Below are 17,721 nucleotides of genomic sequence, written 5' to 3' on the forward strand. Positions count from 1 at the left end.
CCCTACACCTGCCGAATCTATACAGGGGGGAGATCGAACAATGGATGCGGCTCAGACGGGCTGATGACGCCATGGAATGCTATTGACCCCCCTTGGGGTGATCGTGAGGATACGTCCTTGCGGCCTTTTGCTACAGGAACTTGGCCCCCGTCGCTGGATCCAGGTACTCTTGTAGAATTTATTCTGCTTTCCCCATCTCTGTGATGCATTAGACTCACCTACCCCCGAATCCGTCCTGGGCAGCGGGGCAGACGGGCTCCGAGGCTTCTGGGACCTATATCCTCAACAGAACACCCCCCCCCATTCTGTCCCATAGGAAGTGACATTCCTGAGACCATCCAAACCCTCGGGTAGAGGATGTCCGGAACATGGGACATTGTGCTAGGGCCCCGTTGGCCCGCTGTGGTTCTTTACTCTCTTCGTTCTCTTTGTTTTCCTACTCTATCTACTCTTCCTACTTTGCTCCCGAGCTGTCCCTATGCTGTCCTCCCCTCTACCTTCGGGTGGGGTGGTGGCCCCGAGGCTCTTGCAGATGCACACACGGAACTGCAGCAGTGGTGGTGGAGGGAGGCGATTACTCCCAACCATGCGGGGTGGAGGGTACTAGGCGATAAAGCGGCAACATCCCCCCTAGTGTTATGGCGGTGAATGCTCCCAGGCCCCTAAAGATCCTGTCGCTCAATGTCAAGGGGCTGAACTCCCCCAACAAACGGAATCAGGTATGGCGCTACCTTCTCCATCACTCCCCTGACATCATATTCCTACAGGAGACGCATCTCCTATGGGGGGACACTAAGCGCATGGCACACCCTAGATACCCCACACAATTCTGGGCATCGGCTGACACCAAAACGGCAGGGGTGGCAATCCTGTGTAGAGCGGGTTGCAGGCGGGGACCCACCAAACCATACAAGAGCAGTGATGGGCGCTTCATCCGGGCCACGGTGCGGATGGGGGGGTACAGTTCACCCTAGGTAACGTATACGCACCCAACCAGTCGCAAGACAAATATCTCCAGTCACTCCTAAGGGTTCACTTCAAGTCTGATGAACCGCGTACAATCCTGGGTGGGGATTTTAATCTAGTGTGGGACACAGATATAGATCGCGGGGAAAACGCGTACAGTGGCGCGGGCGCGATGTCCTCTACGCTCAGGACACAGATCACGGACCTGGGACTGGTCGACGCGTGGCGCTACCACAACCCGGGGGTCCGAGACTATACCTTTTATTCCCACTCCCACCGAACTTACTCGCGCATCGAATACATTTTCACTTCCCTAGACCTTGCTCGGGACACGCTGCAAGCTGCCATCTCGGATATCTCGTTGTCGGACCACGCGCATGTGGAACTTACGTTGCAGGACCCCCTGGCGTGTGGCCCTCGGGAGCGACGCTGGACCCTCCTGCCGGGTATCCTCCGGGACCCAGAGGATGTGAATAGCATCCGTGAAGCCATAGACTCGTACTTCACCGTTAACGATCGACCGGAGACACCCCTCCCGGTGGTATGGGACGCCTTCAAGGCCACCATACGGGGACATATCACGTCCCTGGCGATCGCAAGACGACGGGAGGCCCACAAGCTGGAGACTAAGCTTACAGGCGAAGTCAAGCAGGCGGAGGCACGGGACAGGAATCGACCTTCCTTAGCGTCCAGAAGGGAGCTAGCTAACCTCGGGGGACAACTGCGCCTTTTACGCACTAACAAGGCGGAGTACTCCCTATTAGCACTGAAGCAGAAATATTACGAGGGTGGAGATAAGGTGGGTCGTCTGTTGGCTAGACGGCTGAGAGCGAGAGCAGCTAGAGCCCATATCGCTAAAATCCACTGTCAGGATGGCTCCACAGCCGTCACGGAGAGAGCAAAACAGGACGCCTTCGTGGCTTATTACACCTCCTTGTACGCGGGGGCGCCCACATCGCAGGAGGCGCGAGCAGCTGTCCTCGACACCTACGAGGGGACTCCGTTGCCGCCAGCATGTGCAGCGGAACTGGAGGAGCCCATACTAGACAAGGAGGTCTCGGCGGCCATTAAAGAACTCCCCACCGGGAAAACCCCAGGGCCGGATGGCCTCCCGCTGATCTTCTACCAAGTGTTTCAGACCCAGCTCCGTCCTTATCTGCTTAGGCTCTATCACTCCTTCTCTGACACGTCTGGTCCGTCCTCCGACATGGGAATGGCAGAGATTGCGTTGATCCCGAAACCTGGGAAAGACCCTGCACTTTGTGCTTCCTACAGGCCTATCGCCATATTAAATACTGATCTGAAGATCTATACCAAGATACTGGCCAAGCGATTGGACCCTTACATGCCGGGGCTTGTGGACCCGGACCAGGTGGGTTTCATCAGGGACCGACAAGGGGCTGACAATGTACGCCGACTGGCGCACCTGGTAGGCAAGGCGCGGCACTGGGACATTCCGGCGTGCCTTCTCTCGCTTGACGCGGAGAAGGCATTTGACTGGGTGGATTGGACCTTCTTGAGGGAAGTGCTTCAGAAGCTTGGTCTAGGCCCTAGAATGATAACTAGCATTATGGCCCCGTACCTTGGGCCTCAGGCCATGGTCAGAGTAAACGGCCAACTAATACCGCCGCTGCAGATACATAGAGGTACGAGGCAGGGATGCCCGCTCTTGTCGCTCTTGTTCGCCCTTGCGGTGGAACCACTAGCGGCAATGATACGGCGCGACCACAGAATACATGGCATGGCCCATGGGGGGGATGGACAACAAAGTGGCGCTATTTGCTGACGACTTGATCCTCACTCTCACGCACCCCAGTGAATCCCTGCCGGCGCTCCACGCGGTTCTGTGTCTGTATGAGCAGGCATCGGGCCTCAAAATAAATCACACCAAGTCCTGGGCGCTCAACCTCACTATACCCGCGGATGAGCTCCCGCCGCTGAAGGAGGCGGTGCCCTACCAGTGGGCGGAAAGCCAAATCAAATACCTGGGCCTCACGCTAACCCCCCACCTGGAATCCTGGTCTTCGGTTAACTGGACGGAGTGTCGCAAAGCGGTGCTGGAGGACCTCCGGAGGTGGAGGCCTCTGATGCTCTCCTGGCTGTCAAATTGTCGATCCTTCCAAAAATCTTGTACGTGTTTCAGTGCCTGCCCACCCCGATTCCGCTTCACTGCATCCGGAGCCTCCAGCGAATGATCACCTCCTTCATCTGGGGCGGGAAACGCCCCCAGTTCTCGCAGAAAATCCTTATGGAGCCGAGGGACAGGGGCGGCCTGGCATGTCCTAACTTGGTTCATTACTATTGGGCGGCACACTTGCGCTTCGTAGTGGAGTGGGGTGCACGTGCAAGTGACAAGCACTGGTTCCACATGGACCGGGCGGTCACGGGACGCACTATATGGGATCTACCGTGGCTTCCGCGGGCAGCGCGCTCCAGGAGTGCCTACATAGCAGTCCCTACAAAAACGGTCCTGGACATATGGGACAATGTTGCTGTGTCTAGGGGCCGCACAACGTTCCCGTCTCCGCACACGCCGATAGCGGGACATTCGCAATTCCCTCCGGCCAACAGAACCCGTGCGTCTGATGAGTGGATGCAGGGAGACTGCAGAGTCATTGGGGACCTCTTCCTTGGGGGCTTACCCAAGACCCGGGAGGACTGCAAAGAGGAGTTCAGACTCCCACCGTCGGCTAGTTTCCAACACACCCAGCTGCGTCACTGGACTGCGGGCGACGAAGTATACCAGGCGGCCACCAGGGCTTTCACGCCCTTCGAAAAGCTGGCACGTTCTCTCGGGGGGCTGAAGAGGCTAATTTCGCAAATATATCACATACTACAACACCCTAAGTCAATTCCCACACACCCATACCAGAGGCAATGGCAACTGACGACGGGAGCGAACATCGAGCCCTCCCAGTGGAGCAGGCTGTGGCGCGATATACCCAAAAGCTACCGCAGTGTCCCGCAGCAGGAAAATGCCTATAAATTGCTCACCCAATGGTACTACACTCCGCTGCGCCTTAGCAAAATGTTCCCTAAGGTCTCGCCGATGTGCTGGAGATGTAGCTCTGCGACTGGTGACTTTGTGCATATATGGTGGGCGTGCCCAACTTTGGCAATCTTTTGGAAGGAGGTACTTAGCCATATCAAAGGGGTGCTGGGTTTCCCCATACCTGAAGAAGTGTCCACAATACTACTCGGCATTCACCCTAGCACACTTAAGGCACTTAACCGCAGCGATTGGATACTCACACTCCACATGCTAGGTGCGGCTAAGCAACTCATAGCCTTGTACTGGAAACGAACTGAAGCGCCGCCCATAGCATCCTGGTTTGTACGCCTCTGGCCGGTACTGGCGCTGGAACTGCTCACGGCAAGGCTACAGGCGAGAGACACACGCTTTACAGCAGTTTGGAAACCCCTAGTGCGATATCTTTGCTCTATACAACATGCGCGATACATGCCCCCTAGGCTCCGCACGCTACGCCTCATTGAGGACGCCATTGTCACTGCGGACCCTGCCAGACTGTGTCCCTGAGTGTTAGGCACACTACGGTGTCCCGCGCTACCGCACACACCCCCTCGCTTTGCCCCCTGACACGCCACCCGCAGCCACCATCCCCTCCCCTCTCTCTTCTCCCTACCCTCAGATTCCCTTGCTCCGACTACTCTCTTTCTTCCTACTTGCCACTTTGGCCTTCGTCTCGCTCTGAGACGGTTGAGCCCTGTTGGGCTGTTTGTTACAGTTGGACGAGTTGCCTGCTACCTACCTCCCATGCATAGCGGGCGTATGCTTGCGTGTGCTGAGCTTCTGGATTACTCTCCCATAAGCCACGCGGCCGGCTCTCTCTCGAGAGAGTTGTAGGCATGGCGCTGTGTTAAGGCTTTGAACCGGCTCCAGTTGATACGCAAGCGCAAGAACTATTGCAAACGTGGCCGGCCTCGACAGGAGGTTGTAAGCTTAACGCTGTGTTTCAGACAATAAATATGGCCTGTTTGGGCCTGAACAAAAAAAAAATCAGTAAAATTGAAACTGGGAGCCTTAAATATAAGTAATATTAGAAGAGGAGAAACGTGATTCAAACAGTGCAAAAGAGGCAGCTCAAATGAGCATTTATAAAAGATATGAGTGCACTAGTTTTTTGAGAAAAGGAAGAAGTGAAGAAATGGAAAAAAAATGTGGTGTACCAAGAAAGTTGATTGTAGATAAACAGGACTAATATCCAAACTACAAACTCGACAAATACAGACAGTCCAAGAAATATAGACAAGAATAGGACTTCTATACCTGCAAGTTTAGCGTGTGTATCTTGAGTTTTACATGAACTCCAATTTGGCATGAGAATAGGTTAACCTTATTAGGAACGATCTATACTGCTGAAGAAAATGAATACTTTCTAACTATTGTTGGCACAATCTTGGACTCACAACACAACCTGTGAGGGTAAATTGTAAAAATTGGGCAACAATAAGTGGGATATATATTGGTAAACCGGAAGAACACACAAGCGGCCATGTATATGTTTTACTTAACAGTTAGAAGCAGAAGAATTAAGATTAAGCAAACTGTCACCCAGGAATGTCATTTAAAGTGCCAATCAGGTGAAATATATTGATCGAAACAATAATTCAGATTCTAATCTAAAACAATTATTCTACATTGATCAGAGGGCACGTTTTGTGAAAACTCCTCGTCCCTCAACGGCAAATAAATGAAAACTCGCCTCGAAAGCTATAGCTTAATGGTGTATACATTCATTCCCAACTATATATGTATTGAAATCAAAAAGATGTTAAGAAGAAAGAATACCTATGATACGAGTTCTAGGGAATAAGGAAACATTGAAAATTCTGTAAGGCAAACTTAAAATTCTTTCTGACACAAAACTGCTTTCCAGTCTCATTCAGTCTCATGGCAGTGAAGCCAAATCAGTTGAAGCTGCGCTAAAGTAAAAAAAAAGGAGTGCAGATTGTTACCTCATATTTGATATAGAGACTCAGAGTTTCCACTGAGGGTGTGAAAAGTTGGTTGAAACAGCTGGCTCGGAGGATGCATTACAGTGTGTTAAATCTAAAAATGCAAATTCAAATGCTAGGTTGTGGTTCGAAGCAATCTACAATGTATTTTCTCTGTTTGTAATGTTTGGTCTTCTGGCTTCTGTTTTTGAATTGCTGGAAATGTTCCAGAGCTCATTCTTTGAAAGCATTTAATATTATTTCACTGAAAACACATGCCACTTGAAGAAATCAATGAAATTAAAAATCTATTTCAAAGTTTTAGTACTTTTGTTCGCAGGGAATTGAGCTTTGAAAGAATCATAATTTGATTAGCCACACTGCGTGGATTATATTAAAAGAGCTAAAGGTATTTAAGTCTGATGCACTAAAAGCTATGTTCTACTTTTTCAGATCTTTGATGCTTTCAAGTCACGTCTTCATGACTCGAATAGTAAAGTTAATCTTTTGGCTCTGGAAACAATGCAGAAGATCATCCCTCTGCTGAAAGACAGCCTGTCTGCTGTGGTCAATATGCTGTTTCCGGCAATCGTCGACAACAACCTAAACTCAAAGAATCACAATATCTATTCTGCTGCTAGCAACGTTGTTCAAGCATTAATTGCATATTTAGGTACGCTAATACGTTAATGTTACAAATTTGATGATCATTCTCTGCTGCAGTGCGAGTAAATGATGGTGACTGTTAAACAATAGCGATTTCTAAATGGAAGTTTTAAGTGTGACTGTTCATTGAATGAACTTTCCCTCGTTAAATCAACAATGTCAAAGTTCTATATAGCTACTTAGCAAGCCATTCAACGTGGCCTATAAAATAGTTATTCAAGCAGGAGCTATTATGATGCTTGTGTTCTAAGCATTTCATCTTTTGTGCCACAAGTACTTGTCTACAGTGATCACCTCACAGGAGAACCACAGAGAGCTATGAAGAGACCCTCACAGAATTCTGAAAAGACCCAGCAATCCTCATGCAAATTTCAACAGACTGTCACAAATCTGAACTGACCTTTCTATTTCTTCTACCTATACTATATAAGTGGCTGGGTACCCCTTTGAACTGTACACTTTATATTTATAACATACCAAAAGAGTTCTTATCCCATATGTCCACATATATTTCAAGTGACTGTTAGGTCCGGGCTTTTTCCTCATTCTTAACCATTGAGTAACAACACCTCCATGTAATGGTGGGATCAGAAATTGCTGTTAAAGTGGTTAATCTAGAACTTTGCACACCAGTATTGTACACACAAACCTGCACCCTTGATAATTCTCTCCTTTACTCATATGCAGCTAATTCCTCGTGTTTGGCCCAACCCTGATAATTGCAGGGCTTTTGGACCTTTTTGTGTTATTTTTCCATTTTGTCTGCTTCTTCCCTCAGTTCTCCTTACTTATGCCACAGTGCTTTGGCTTTAAGCTATGTGTCTCATGCCATCAGCTGCTTGTAATAGCTGATCTGTAGAACCTCTATCTCATGTTTGCAGACTGAACTTTGTGTGCTGTCTCACTGCGAGGTTCCTTTTGAACCTACCTTACAGCAAAGCAACGGTTCTCAATTCCTAAAGAGAAGTTGAGTTTCATCATTGGTACGAGTCAGGAGGCTGTACATGCCCTAATCTGCTGGTTGTGGTACCAAGTTTCCTTTCTGACAGTGAAGAAGTAAGGCATTCCCCGTGGACTCCCACTTGGCAGTCACACTCACTGGTCCTATATAAATGGTCAGATTACTCAAGGGTAGTTGAAAGTGCCTTAGCTCCTCTGCGTGCATAGTTTCGAGCAAACTACTAGAGTAAGCCATTTAGCTAGTCTTTCTCAATGCTTTAATGTTGGCCTGTTGCCCCAAGAGCTCAGGCCAGACTCCATTTCTAGGTGCAGGTCACGGACCACGTCTCCTTTCACTGTGGTAACTTGCAGCAGGGAGTTAAGGGCAGCTCCTTCTGTACATGACTTAAGTTGCAGTCCAGACTAATCAGTTACATCTGTTTCCTGCCTCTGCCCCTCTGGTTGATCCCAACTCTCACGCTATGTAGATTACAATTTGAGATGAATAGCAAAACCCTCTTTGTGAATGACAACCTTTGTTCAAGTAGAACACAGCTAGCTTTTCTAAGAGTTCAGGCACACAATCAACCTGCTCTGTCAGCAAAGACACAGTACTATGGATTACTTGGCACCACAACTTTTCTACGAGCCGCTTTTAGTAGGAGCAAGAGTAGGCACTCTTTGCTTGTATAGATACCACGTTCCAGTGCCTGAAGTCTGCCTCTTCAAGACTCTATTCCCAGGGGACTTTCCGCTGGTTGTTCCCCTAAAGGGATGAAGGGATGTGGACTATGTGGCAGGCAGATCAAATCCATACCCCTCAGACCAGGAGCAGCTGAATAATGAGTTAATACCCCTACAAGCGTTTCTCAGATCAGGCTCCAGGTTTTGCCTTCATGCTGTCATCACACCTCAGATCAGATTCTTTACTGGAATTCGAAGGTTTGGGAAACCCCATGGCCACCCAGCCTAAGGTCCCGGTACAGCCTCAAATTGTAGTGTCAGCTCACAGCATTCCTTACTTCTGGGACCAGTGGACCAACCAAAGGCAGGAGTCCGTCTTGCTTAACCAGCACTTCAAGCCCTTTTTCCAGACTTTCTTCTGAGTGCTTCAGCTGATGTATTAGGAATGGAAAATTAAATGTAATGACCTAGGCTTTAGAAGTGCTATCTTTTGCGACTGCTGCATCCCTTTTCACATTGAGAGCATCTCAAGCAGGGTCTGGATATGTGAGGCCTTTGTTTGAATGTGCTATTAAGAACAATAGACAGCAGTATTGGACCCCCATGCAGTGTTATCTTTTTTGCCTGGGAATGTACCAGCTCGGCAGATGATGTTATTGGCAACTTCCCTGAAGAAAACATTGGTATCCTCCCCAATGGGCAAAGAGACCTTTTGTCTGGACACCTATGGGAAGAGAATGTACATGTCAAGGAGTCTCTTCATGAGGTGAGCAAATGGCAAAAGACAGGCATTGTCAAAGAAAACCCCAGGGCCCAACCTGGCCCAGGTGCTCAGAACCCTGTACCATCTTTGGAACTACCCAACATTCTCATTTCATTGTATAGGATTCAGCTTAAAGGGCTGGGTGACAAAATGTCTTGGATTAGCCCAGACAATGCCTTTTTTTCAAGGTCTATCCAGGCGTCCTTACACTTTTTGCACACATAAAAATACATGTCCCAGTTTTGCGAGTGCGTTATCTGTGCATGCACATTTGACTGTGCTGTGAGGGCTCATGTTTACACCTATGTCTCATCAAACTAGGTATAGAGTTTACTTGTTTAACGAGTCCCCTGCTCAGTTATCTGACCTCATTCACGCAGCACAGTAGGAGTGAATAGGGGGTGAAACACCCTCTGCACAGGCCTTCACCCCCAGGTCAGGATCACAAACCTGCCCTTGAAACATGGTTATATAGATGTTACCAAGTAGCGACAGGTAGTTCTAGTTAGGATGGTGTTTCTACAGGAAAAGCTTGTTTTGGTTCGCTAATAACTTTGGTGCCATTTGACAAATCTTAACAAAACGTTAAAGTGCCCTTTTTTTGCTTAGCTCATTTCTGTTGTGTGTGTGTGTGTGTGTACATGTGTACGTACACCAAAGTCTCTGCACTTCCAAACAGGCTGGCTGGCGAACAGAGACACTGACCCAACGTTCAGAGGCAAGTTGTTTAATTTTTAGCCCAAACCTCGAACTTCATGCATTTTGGGTACCATGTACCCTTGGTCACAAGTCAAATTAGAAACATTATTCGCCATATTTAAATGCAAACCCTGTGTTGTTGTGCTCAAACCACGTGACTCATAGACATCGACAAAACACTAGTTATTTAAAGCACCAGCGAGTCTGTTTTTCTTACATTTTTGCCATCTCAAGAAAAAATATATTTGCATAAATGCAATGGTAATTTATAACAATAATATGTTATTCATATAAAATATTAGATAGTTATAAAAACCTCAGATAAAAAAAGTTCAAGCACATATACATATACAGCCATAAGATAAAGCTTAAACCTTCTCGCCTTCTAATGTTATAAGTGCTGCCAATAGAATTCATGAAACAATTAATAAATATGTATGAAAACACATGAAAACCGCAGTACACAAAATAAGTAAAAGGCTGTGCAAAAATGCAAAATTGTACAGTAAACAATGGATATATCTGTTTGTTTTCTGATATAAATATCAGTCAATCTGCAAAAGATTTATCTCCCAGCATAAATGCGTATATTGAACTTCTATATATCATGTGATAGAGATGTGCAAAATCGCAATAAAAAAGGTGCATCAATAAAGTGCTACAAAGACCCAAATGGGTCTATATAAAGTGTCAGTGCAAATTGTACTTACATACGTGTATATGTATATAATAATTAAAATCACAAAAATATGATATTATTCCAATTCAACAAAGCTAAAAAAAGCCAAAATCATAAATAAAAAATATAGCAGCAGTCTTTTTATTCAAGATTGAAGATTATGTAAGGTCATATGTAATGCATTGTTGGTGGTAAAACTATTTCCAGAAACCATAAACAGGGCTATATACAAAAAAAATATAGATCCTCCGTATTATTTAGACCATTAGGAATCTTACTGTCTAGCTCAATAATCATTTTTTATTCTAATTTTCTCAACAATGTTTCCCTATTTCCTCCTCGTCGGAGTTTAGGGATAGCTGCCACTACAAATTACTGCAAACAATTCAAATCATTGATATGTGTAGTTTTAAAATGCCGGGCAACTGGATATGTTGAATCGTTGTTTACAATAGCCCTTAAATGTTGCAGTATTCTGACGTGTACCTGTAGCTTAGTGCTTCCCACATACTTAAGCCCACAGGTACACGTCCGTATGTAAACCGCAAATTCAGTTTTGCAATTGTAATGGCCTCTAATTGCAATTTTTCTGGGCTTAAAGGAGTGACTTAAGAAGTATTGTTGACCCCGAATCGACATGCTCTGCAGGAGGAGCACTTAAAAAAAACCCTGCTTAGGCTGTAGCCATTTAGCAGCTGTAGCTGATTCGGGAAAGGTCTTAACAATTTGAGTACTCAAGGAAGGGCCCTTCCTATGAGTAATGATAGGCTGAGATGGTAAAATAGGAGCCAAAACTCCATCAGTTAAGATGATTGGCCAGTTGCGTTTGATAATAGCCTGAATGGTTCTTTCCTGCTTACAAAAGGCAGTCATTAATCTAGGATTATTAGACATCGTATTTGGTTGTATTGTGTCAATTTTGGGGAATAGGAGACTCTCCCTCGATCTCAAATCCACTTTGGTGACCGGATTTGATAATAAAGACTCGCTATAGCCCCTAGCTCTAAATCTCTGTATGGCTTCAAGTTTGCAAATGGCAAAATCCTCATCTGTGCTACAGATCCGTTTAAGACATATCAGTTCTCCTAATGGGATACTTTTGATTGTATGTCTTGGGTCCTGACTACTGGCATGTAAGGTAGTGTTCCCTGCTGTGGCCTTTCTATGTAGTCGCTATGTTCCCATTCTTGATGTAAATGCTCACATCTAAGAATTGTACCTGTAGTCTGCTCATCTGCGAAGTAAATCTCAGATTAACTGTGTTAACATTAATGTGATCAATAAATTCCAAAACACTTTTTTTGTCTCCTTTTCACACCATTAAAATATCATCAATGTAGCGCCACCAGTGCGCTACATGATTGTCATAGTCAGATTGGAATGTTCGTTTGAGGAGCTGTTCCTCCCATCACCCTACATGCAAGCATGCATAACTGGGGGAGAAACTGGCTCCCATCGCCACATCCCTCTTTTATAAATATACATCATTTCCAAACAGAAACTAATTGTTGTATACACACCATGTTACGAGATCTACAAGTAGTTTGTTGTGTGTGTAACAGTCCATAGGTCTCATATCTAAGAAGTATTTCAAGGCATTTAGACCTTCTTCATGTTGAATACTTGTGTATAGGGATTCAATGTCTAAAGCTATAAACATCAAATCCTCCGTCCACTGAACATCTTTTAACTTGTTCAGTAGATCCCTTGTGTCTTTTATATAGGTGGGCAATTGTTTAACCAAGTCTTGTAAGACGTCCACATATTCAGTTATGTGTTCTGCTATGCTCCTAATCGCAGAAACCATGGGTCTGGGTATTAAATACAACCTAGGCATGATGGGTGTTCTACATGTAGGAAATTGTGTTCTTCAGAGGATATAAATCCCTCTCTTTTCCATTGTACCAATTTTGTTTTTAAATTATTTTTGGCTGTATTATACTGTTTCATGTCCACTTTATTGTAACAGGATTGGTCCTCAAGGAGTCTTTGTGCTTCTATTTTATAATCCTTTTGAGGCCAAATGACAATATTGCCTCCCTTGTCCGACTTGGTTATGACCACCTCATGATTCTCACTTAATTTATTCATCAGTTTGGAATATTGTATTTCTTGACTGCTTTTTTGACGTTTTTTGTGTTTGACCTGATGATATAGCTTTTTAATATCCTCAGTGACCACCTTGTGGAAGAAGTCAATGGCGTCCTTTGGCATCATAGGAATAAATTGAGATTTAGGCTTAAAAGGGCTCATGCCCGCTCCACGTTGTTTAATTTGTGCCGCTGTTAGTCTTTCTTGTGTTGATGGTATCATTGTGTTATCAGCAACCTGAGTGGGTACTTCCTCTATCATGTCATATAAGGCCAACATTGCAGGAACATCTTTTGCCTGTAATTCCACCTGGCACTGCTGACATCATCTGATGATTGAGCTACCTTCAAGCCTTCTTTAATGGAAAAAGAATTTCTTTAATTTTAATTTTCGGATGAAGCAAAAAATGTCCACTCTTGTTTGTGTGTAGTTAAAATCACTAATTGGACAAAATGATAGCCCAAGAGTTAAAAGTTATTTTTCTGCCTCCGTCAGAGTGATAGTGGACAAGTTCACAATGGTGATTTCACTTTTTGCGCCAGTACATTTTTTTCTTTTGTAATTTTGTGTTTCCGCCTTTTGCATCTTTCCCGTCTTATTGAGTTTTTTCTCCTTCTACTTCCTTATTTGGTTGTCTCGGTCTGAGTGTCTGGCGGCAGTCTGACGCTAAAAAATCAATTTCCCTCGCAACATTGAGAACTCTGTCTTTTGTTTGGTCTCCCAAACTACTGCCTCCATCTGAAAAAGTATCACTCATTAGTGAATCTGCATCTAACGTGCTTGGTAATTCATTAGATGCAATATTGAGATTGCATCTTGCTCCTTCCTATTTTCCTTTATTTGTTTTATTAGTGAATTTTGCTTTTTTAGCTGTTTCATATTTTCGGGCAAAAGTAAAAATACGGCCTTGTTCATAATCCGCTTTATCTCTACTGAATTTATAAGCCTTTTCGAGCCTTAATCTTCACCTCTTGCTTCATTAGCCGATCATTTATATCTGCTTTCGTTTCGTCAATGAATTCATTGGGCTCCAATTTATTTAGGCTTTCATTAATTTGTTCAATCTCTAATATTATATATATATATATATATATATATATATATATATATATATATATATATATCCGTTCGGTAAAAATGAGGCAGCGGAACCCATTGGGGGAGTGAACTTTCAAGCCCATGCAGCATAATTTGGACTACAATTACCAGCATGCTACCGCGCCCACTAGGGCGGGGCTTCACATTTAAATAAATTTTGTTCTTCGTATTCCGCCTCCTGTGTTCAGCCAGCCAGTGATCAAGAGCGTAATGCTTGAAACGCGTATGGCAGACGTGAGGGCAGCCACCTAGTTCTGAAGCTCTGCAGCCTTTGGTGTGAGTGCGGATCTCTCCGTGTGCGGCAATTCCTATGAGGGCAACTCGTGTAATTTGTGTTTAGTGGCTAGTCCAGCCACGGAAAAGCCCCACCGCTTGCTAAGGCGGGTCTCGAGTGCTCAGGACTGGAGCGCTCGATTGAACGGAGGGCGCCTGTACCAGAGTGCAATACGTGCAAGCGGATGGCAGTATGGCAGGGCCTCACTCCTGATGGGTATGACATTTTTACTGAACGGAGGCAGCGGAACCCACTGGGGGAGTGAACTTTCAAGGCCATGCAGCATAATTTGGACTACAATTACCAGCATGCTACCGCGCCCACTAGGGCGGGGCTTCACATTTAAATAAATTTTGTTCTTCGTATTCCGCCTCCTGTGTTCAGCCAGCCAGTGATCAAGAGCGTAATGCTTGAAACGCGTATGGCAGACGTGAGGGCAGCCACCTGGTTCTGAAGCTCTGCAGCCTTTGGTGTGAGTGCGGATCTCTCCGTGTGCGGCAATTCCTATGAGGGCAACTCGTGTTATATATATATATATATATATATATATATATATATATATATATATATATATATATATATATATATATATATATATATATATATATATATCCGCAGCTTAGGCAGATGTGCAACAGGTTCCTGAGGCGGAAAACGGGAATTTAGTTTGTAGCGAATTGTTTTTAAAAACTGTATTTACGATCTTGTATTGTGTATTTTAAAATTAAGGCACCCACTTACTCATCCTCATACTCCTGTGCATGCCGGTAACTCGGGGCCAACAGCAGCCGACTAGGCGCTGCATCGGCTCCAATCATTTTCGAGGTCGCCATCTTGGGTGAGTCAGAGGGCGAGCAGATTACTTGCTCGGCCCTCCCACCCTCCACAGCATAAAAAACGCTTTTCTTACTGGCGCCGCAGCTTAGACAGACTGTGCAACAGGTTCCTGAGGCGGAAGCCAGGAATTTAGTTTGTAGCGAATTGTTTTTAAAAACTGTATTTATGATCTTTTATTGTGTATTTTAAAATTAAAATTAAGGCACCCACTTACTCATCTTCATACTCCTGTGCATGCCGGTAACTCAGGGCCAACAGCAGCCGACTAGGCACTGCATCGGCTCCAATCATTTTCGAGGTCGCCATCTTGGGTGAGTCCGAGGGCGAGCAGATTACTTGCTCGGCCCTCCCACCCTCCACAGCATAAAATGCCACTCCCTTCTCGGAGGGGCAGCGGATGGGCGCAGCGGGCGCGCCAAAGACGAGCCCGTCTGCGCCCGTCGCGGCCGGCCGGGGCAAGGGGCACTCCACTGCCCTTTTTGTTACTTATACTGCTTATGACTTGAAACATCTGCACTCTCAACGGCCCCTTTGTCCAACTATACTAGCCAGATTGAACTCATTGGGTCTGCTTTGTCCTCGTTTAGCCTTCCCGGAGTTTGTTCCTACGGCAGCTATGGCCTCCGCTACTGCCAGCCCCCCCCCCCTCCTGTCAAAGGAGCTGCTAGTTCCAATTTCACGGTGAGCTATTTGAACACCCGCTTACTGGTCAAACATCAGCTGGAGATCTTACAGCTTCTGGACTCGAATTATTATTCTTATTATTATTTATTTTTGTAGAGCGCGTAGTCACCCTGAGGTATCCCAGCGCTAGGAACCCTATCTCTTCAGTTCAGCGGGCCGAGGGCAAAGCTAAAGGGTGGGGGGGTAGAAGATCAGTCTTGTGGGTAAGCATGAATCATTGGGGAAAAAGATGAGTCTTGAGCCGCTTCCTGAAGCGAAGGTATTGTGGTTCGAGTCGCAGGTCGCGGGGGAGCGAGATCCAAAGGCGTGCAGTTTGGACTGAGAAACGTCTTCCTCCTGAGCGGGCTTTCTTGAATCTGGGGGTGGTGATGAAATTTTCTGTGTCCGAACGGAGGGATCTTGTGGATTTATAGGGTGTGATGAGTTTGCTGAGAACAGGGGGGCCTTGATTTTGTAGTAGTTTGTGGGCTAGGCATAAGGCCTTGAATTTGACCCGCTCCCTTATGGGAAGCCAGTGGAGGAGTTTTAGAGCAGGTTTAGCGGAGGTTCTGGCAGGGGTATTTGTGATAATCCGGGCCGCAGTATTCTGGATTCTCTGAAGCTTGTTAAGGGTCGCTTCAGGAGCGCCTAGATAGATCACATTGCTATAATCAAGCCTCGAAAGTATTAGGCCTTGAATTAGCAATTTTTGGGAGTTGAAGGGCAAGAAGGGCAGGACTTTCCTCAGAGATTTCAGGAGCCCGAAGCAGGTCCCGGCTACTTTCTTAGCCTGCGCAGTGAATGAGAGGTCAATGTCGAGCCACACACCCAGACTTTTTACCTCTTCTTTTGGATCAGGGGGAGGGCCCAGACAAGCTGGCCAGATGTTCGGGGAGAGTGTGAGCCCTTTCGGGCCGAGGAGCAGAACTTCAGTTTTCGTCCCGTTTAGTTTTAGGGCTGAATTGTTCATCCAACAGTGGACCTGCGTAAGGCAGTTAAATAGGTCTGCTGATTGTTGTCTGGGGTGAGACAGAGACACCACTAGTTGTGTGTCGTCAGCATAGCTGACGACGCTCACTCCGAATGGGGTGATGACCTCCTCCAATGTGGACATATAGATATTAAATAATGTGGGGCTCAGGGAGGAGCCCTGAGGCACACCACATTGGAGGGGAATTTCGGAGGAGCAGGCGTTCTTCTCCCAGATCTGATAGGTCCGTTGAGCTAGAAAGGATGAGAGCCAGGATAGGGCCGAGCCTTCCACACCAACTCTCTTAAGTCTTTTGATGAGCAGTTTGTGGTTGACGGTATCGAATGCCGCACTTAGGTCGAGGAGGATCACTGCCACTGATCCTCCTCCGTCCAATAGTGCTCTGGCTTCCTCTACCGCTGCCAGGAGGGCGATGTCAGTGCCCTGCCCTGGACGAAAGCCCGTCTGGGAACTTTTTAGCTTATTGTTGACCTCCAGGAACTGAGAGAGTTTCCTATTAACCAGTTTTTCAGCAATCTTTCTGACTCCTGGGAGTAGGGAGATGGGCCTGTAATTAGCCAGATTTTCGGGGTCGAGGGAAGGTTTCTTTAATAGAGCTTTTACGACGGCTGTCTTCCAGCTCGGGGGTACAACTCCCTGTTGGAGTGAGGCGTTGATCAGATAAGTCAGAGGGGGAATAATCGTGGGGGCTACCTCCTTGAGGATCCGGAGTGGGGCGGGGTCTCTGGGCGATCCGCTCTTTATGGATTGTAGCGTGTTTCCTACTTCTTCAGTTGTAACTTGACCCCAAGAAGAGAGACAGGTAGGTGTTAGGGAGTACGGGAGATCGTTTTCTTCACACGGATTCGCGAGGGGGATTGAATCAAGAATTGTTTGAATTTTATCATGGAAGAAATTAGCCAATTGTTGACATTTTTCCTGATCAGCTTTAGGATCAGTGGGGTGTCTCGGTCCCGGTTCTGGGGTTTTCAGAAGCTCTTTAAGGATGGTGTAGGATTCCTTACTGGAGCATCCCGCTTTCTCTATTCTCTCCTGGAAGAAAGCGCTTTTGGTTTTTCGAATAGCAGTTTTATAGATTAAGAGGGAGGTAGAATAGATGTCTTTGTTAGTTTCCGATTTGTTTTTTCTCCAAGAGCGTTCCGTTCTCTTGCACTCTTGGCGCAGGGCTTTAAGCTCTGGGGTGTACCATAGAGCAGGGGATAGTCTTTTGGGATGTTTAAAGGTCGCAGTTTTGGGGAGAAGTGTATCTAGAGAAGAGGTAATCCACTCATTAAACTGCTTGTCGGCCGTGGCAGGATCGGTGGAGAGCTCTGGGATGGAGTCTGCAAGGGCGGCGGTCCATTCCCCAGGTGTGAGTTTACGCCACCGTCTGTCGGTTACCTGAATTTTAGTTGTTAGGGGGTTCGTGGTGGATA

General features: G+C 46.3%; 1 protein-coding gene across 1 annotated transcript in view; it reads left to right on the forward strand.

Moving 5' to 3' along the window:
- The window catches only part of TOGARAM1 (TOG array regulator of axonemal microtubules 1), an 871,068-nt gene that overhangs the window by 793,505 nt on the left and 59,842 nt on the right, over nt 1-17,721 (forward strand). The window contains exon 20 of the mRNA XM_086937344.1: nt 6,376-6,595. Within this exon, the coding sequence (XP_086793470.1) occupies nt 6,376-6,595 (220 nt within the window). The remainder of the gene's footprint in view (nt 1-6,375; nt 6,596-17,721) is intronic.

The sequence above is a fragment of the Lissotriton vulgaris genome, chromosome 9, assembly GCF_964263255.1.
Source record: "Lissotriton vulgaris chromosome 9, aLisVul1.2, whole genome shotgun sequence".
Taxonomy (NCBI): domain Eukaryota; kingdom Metazoa; phylum Chordata; class Amphibia; order Caudata; family Salamandridae; genus Lissotriton; species Lissotriton vulgaris.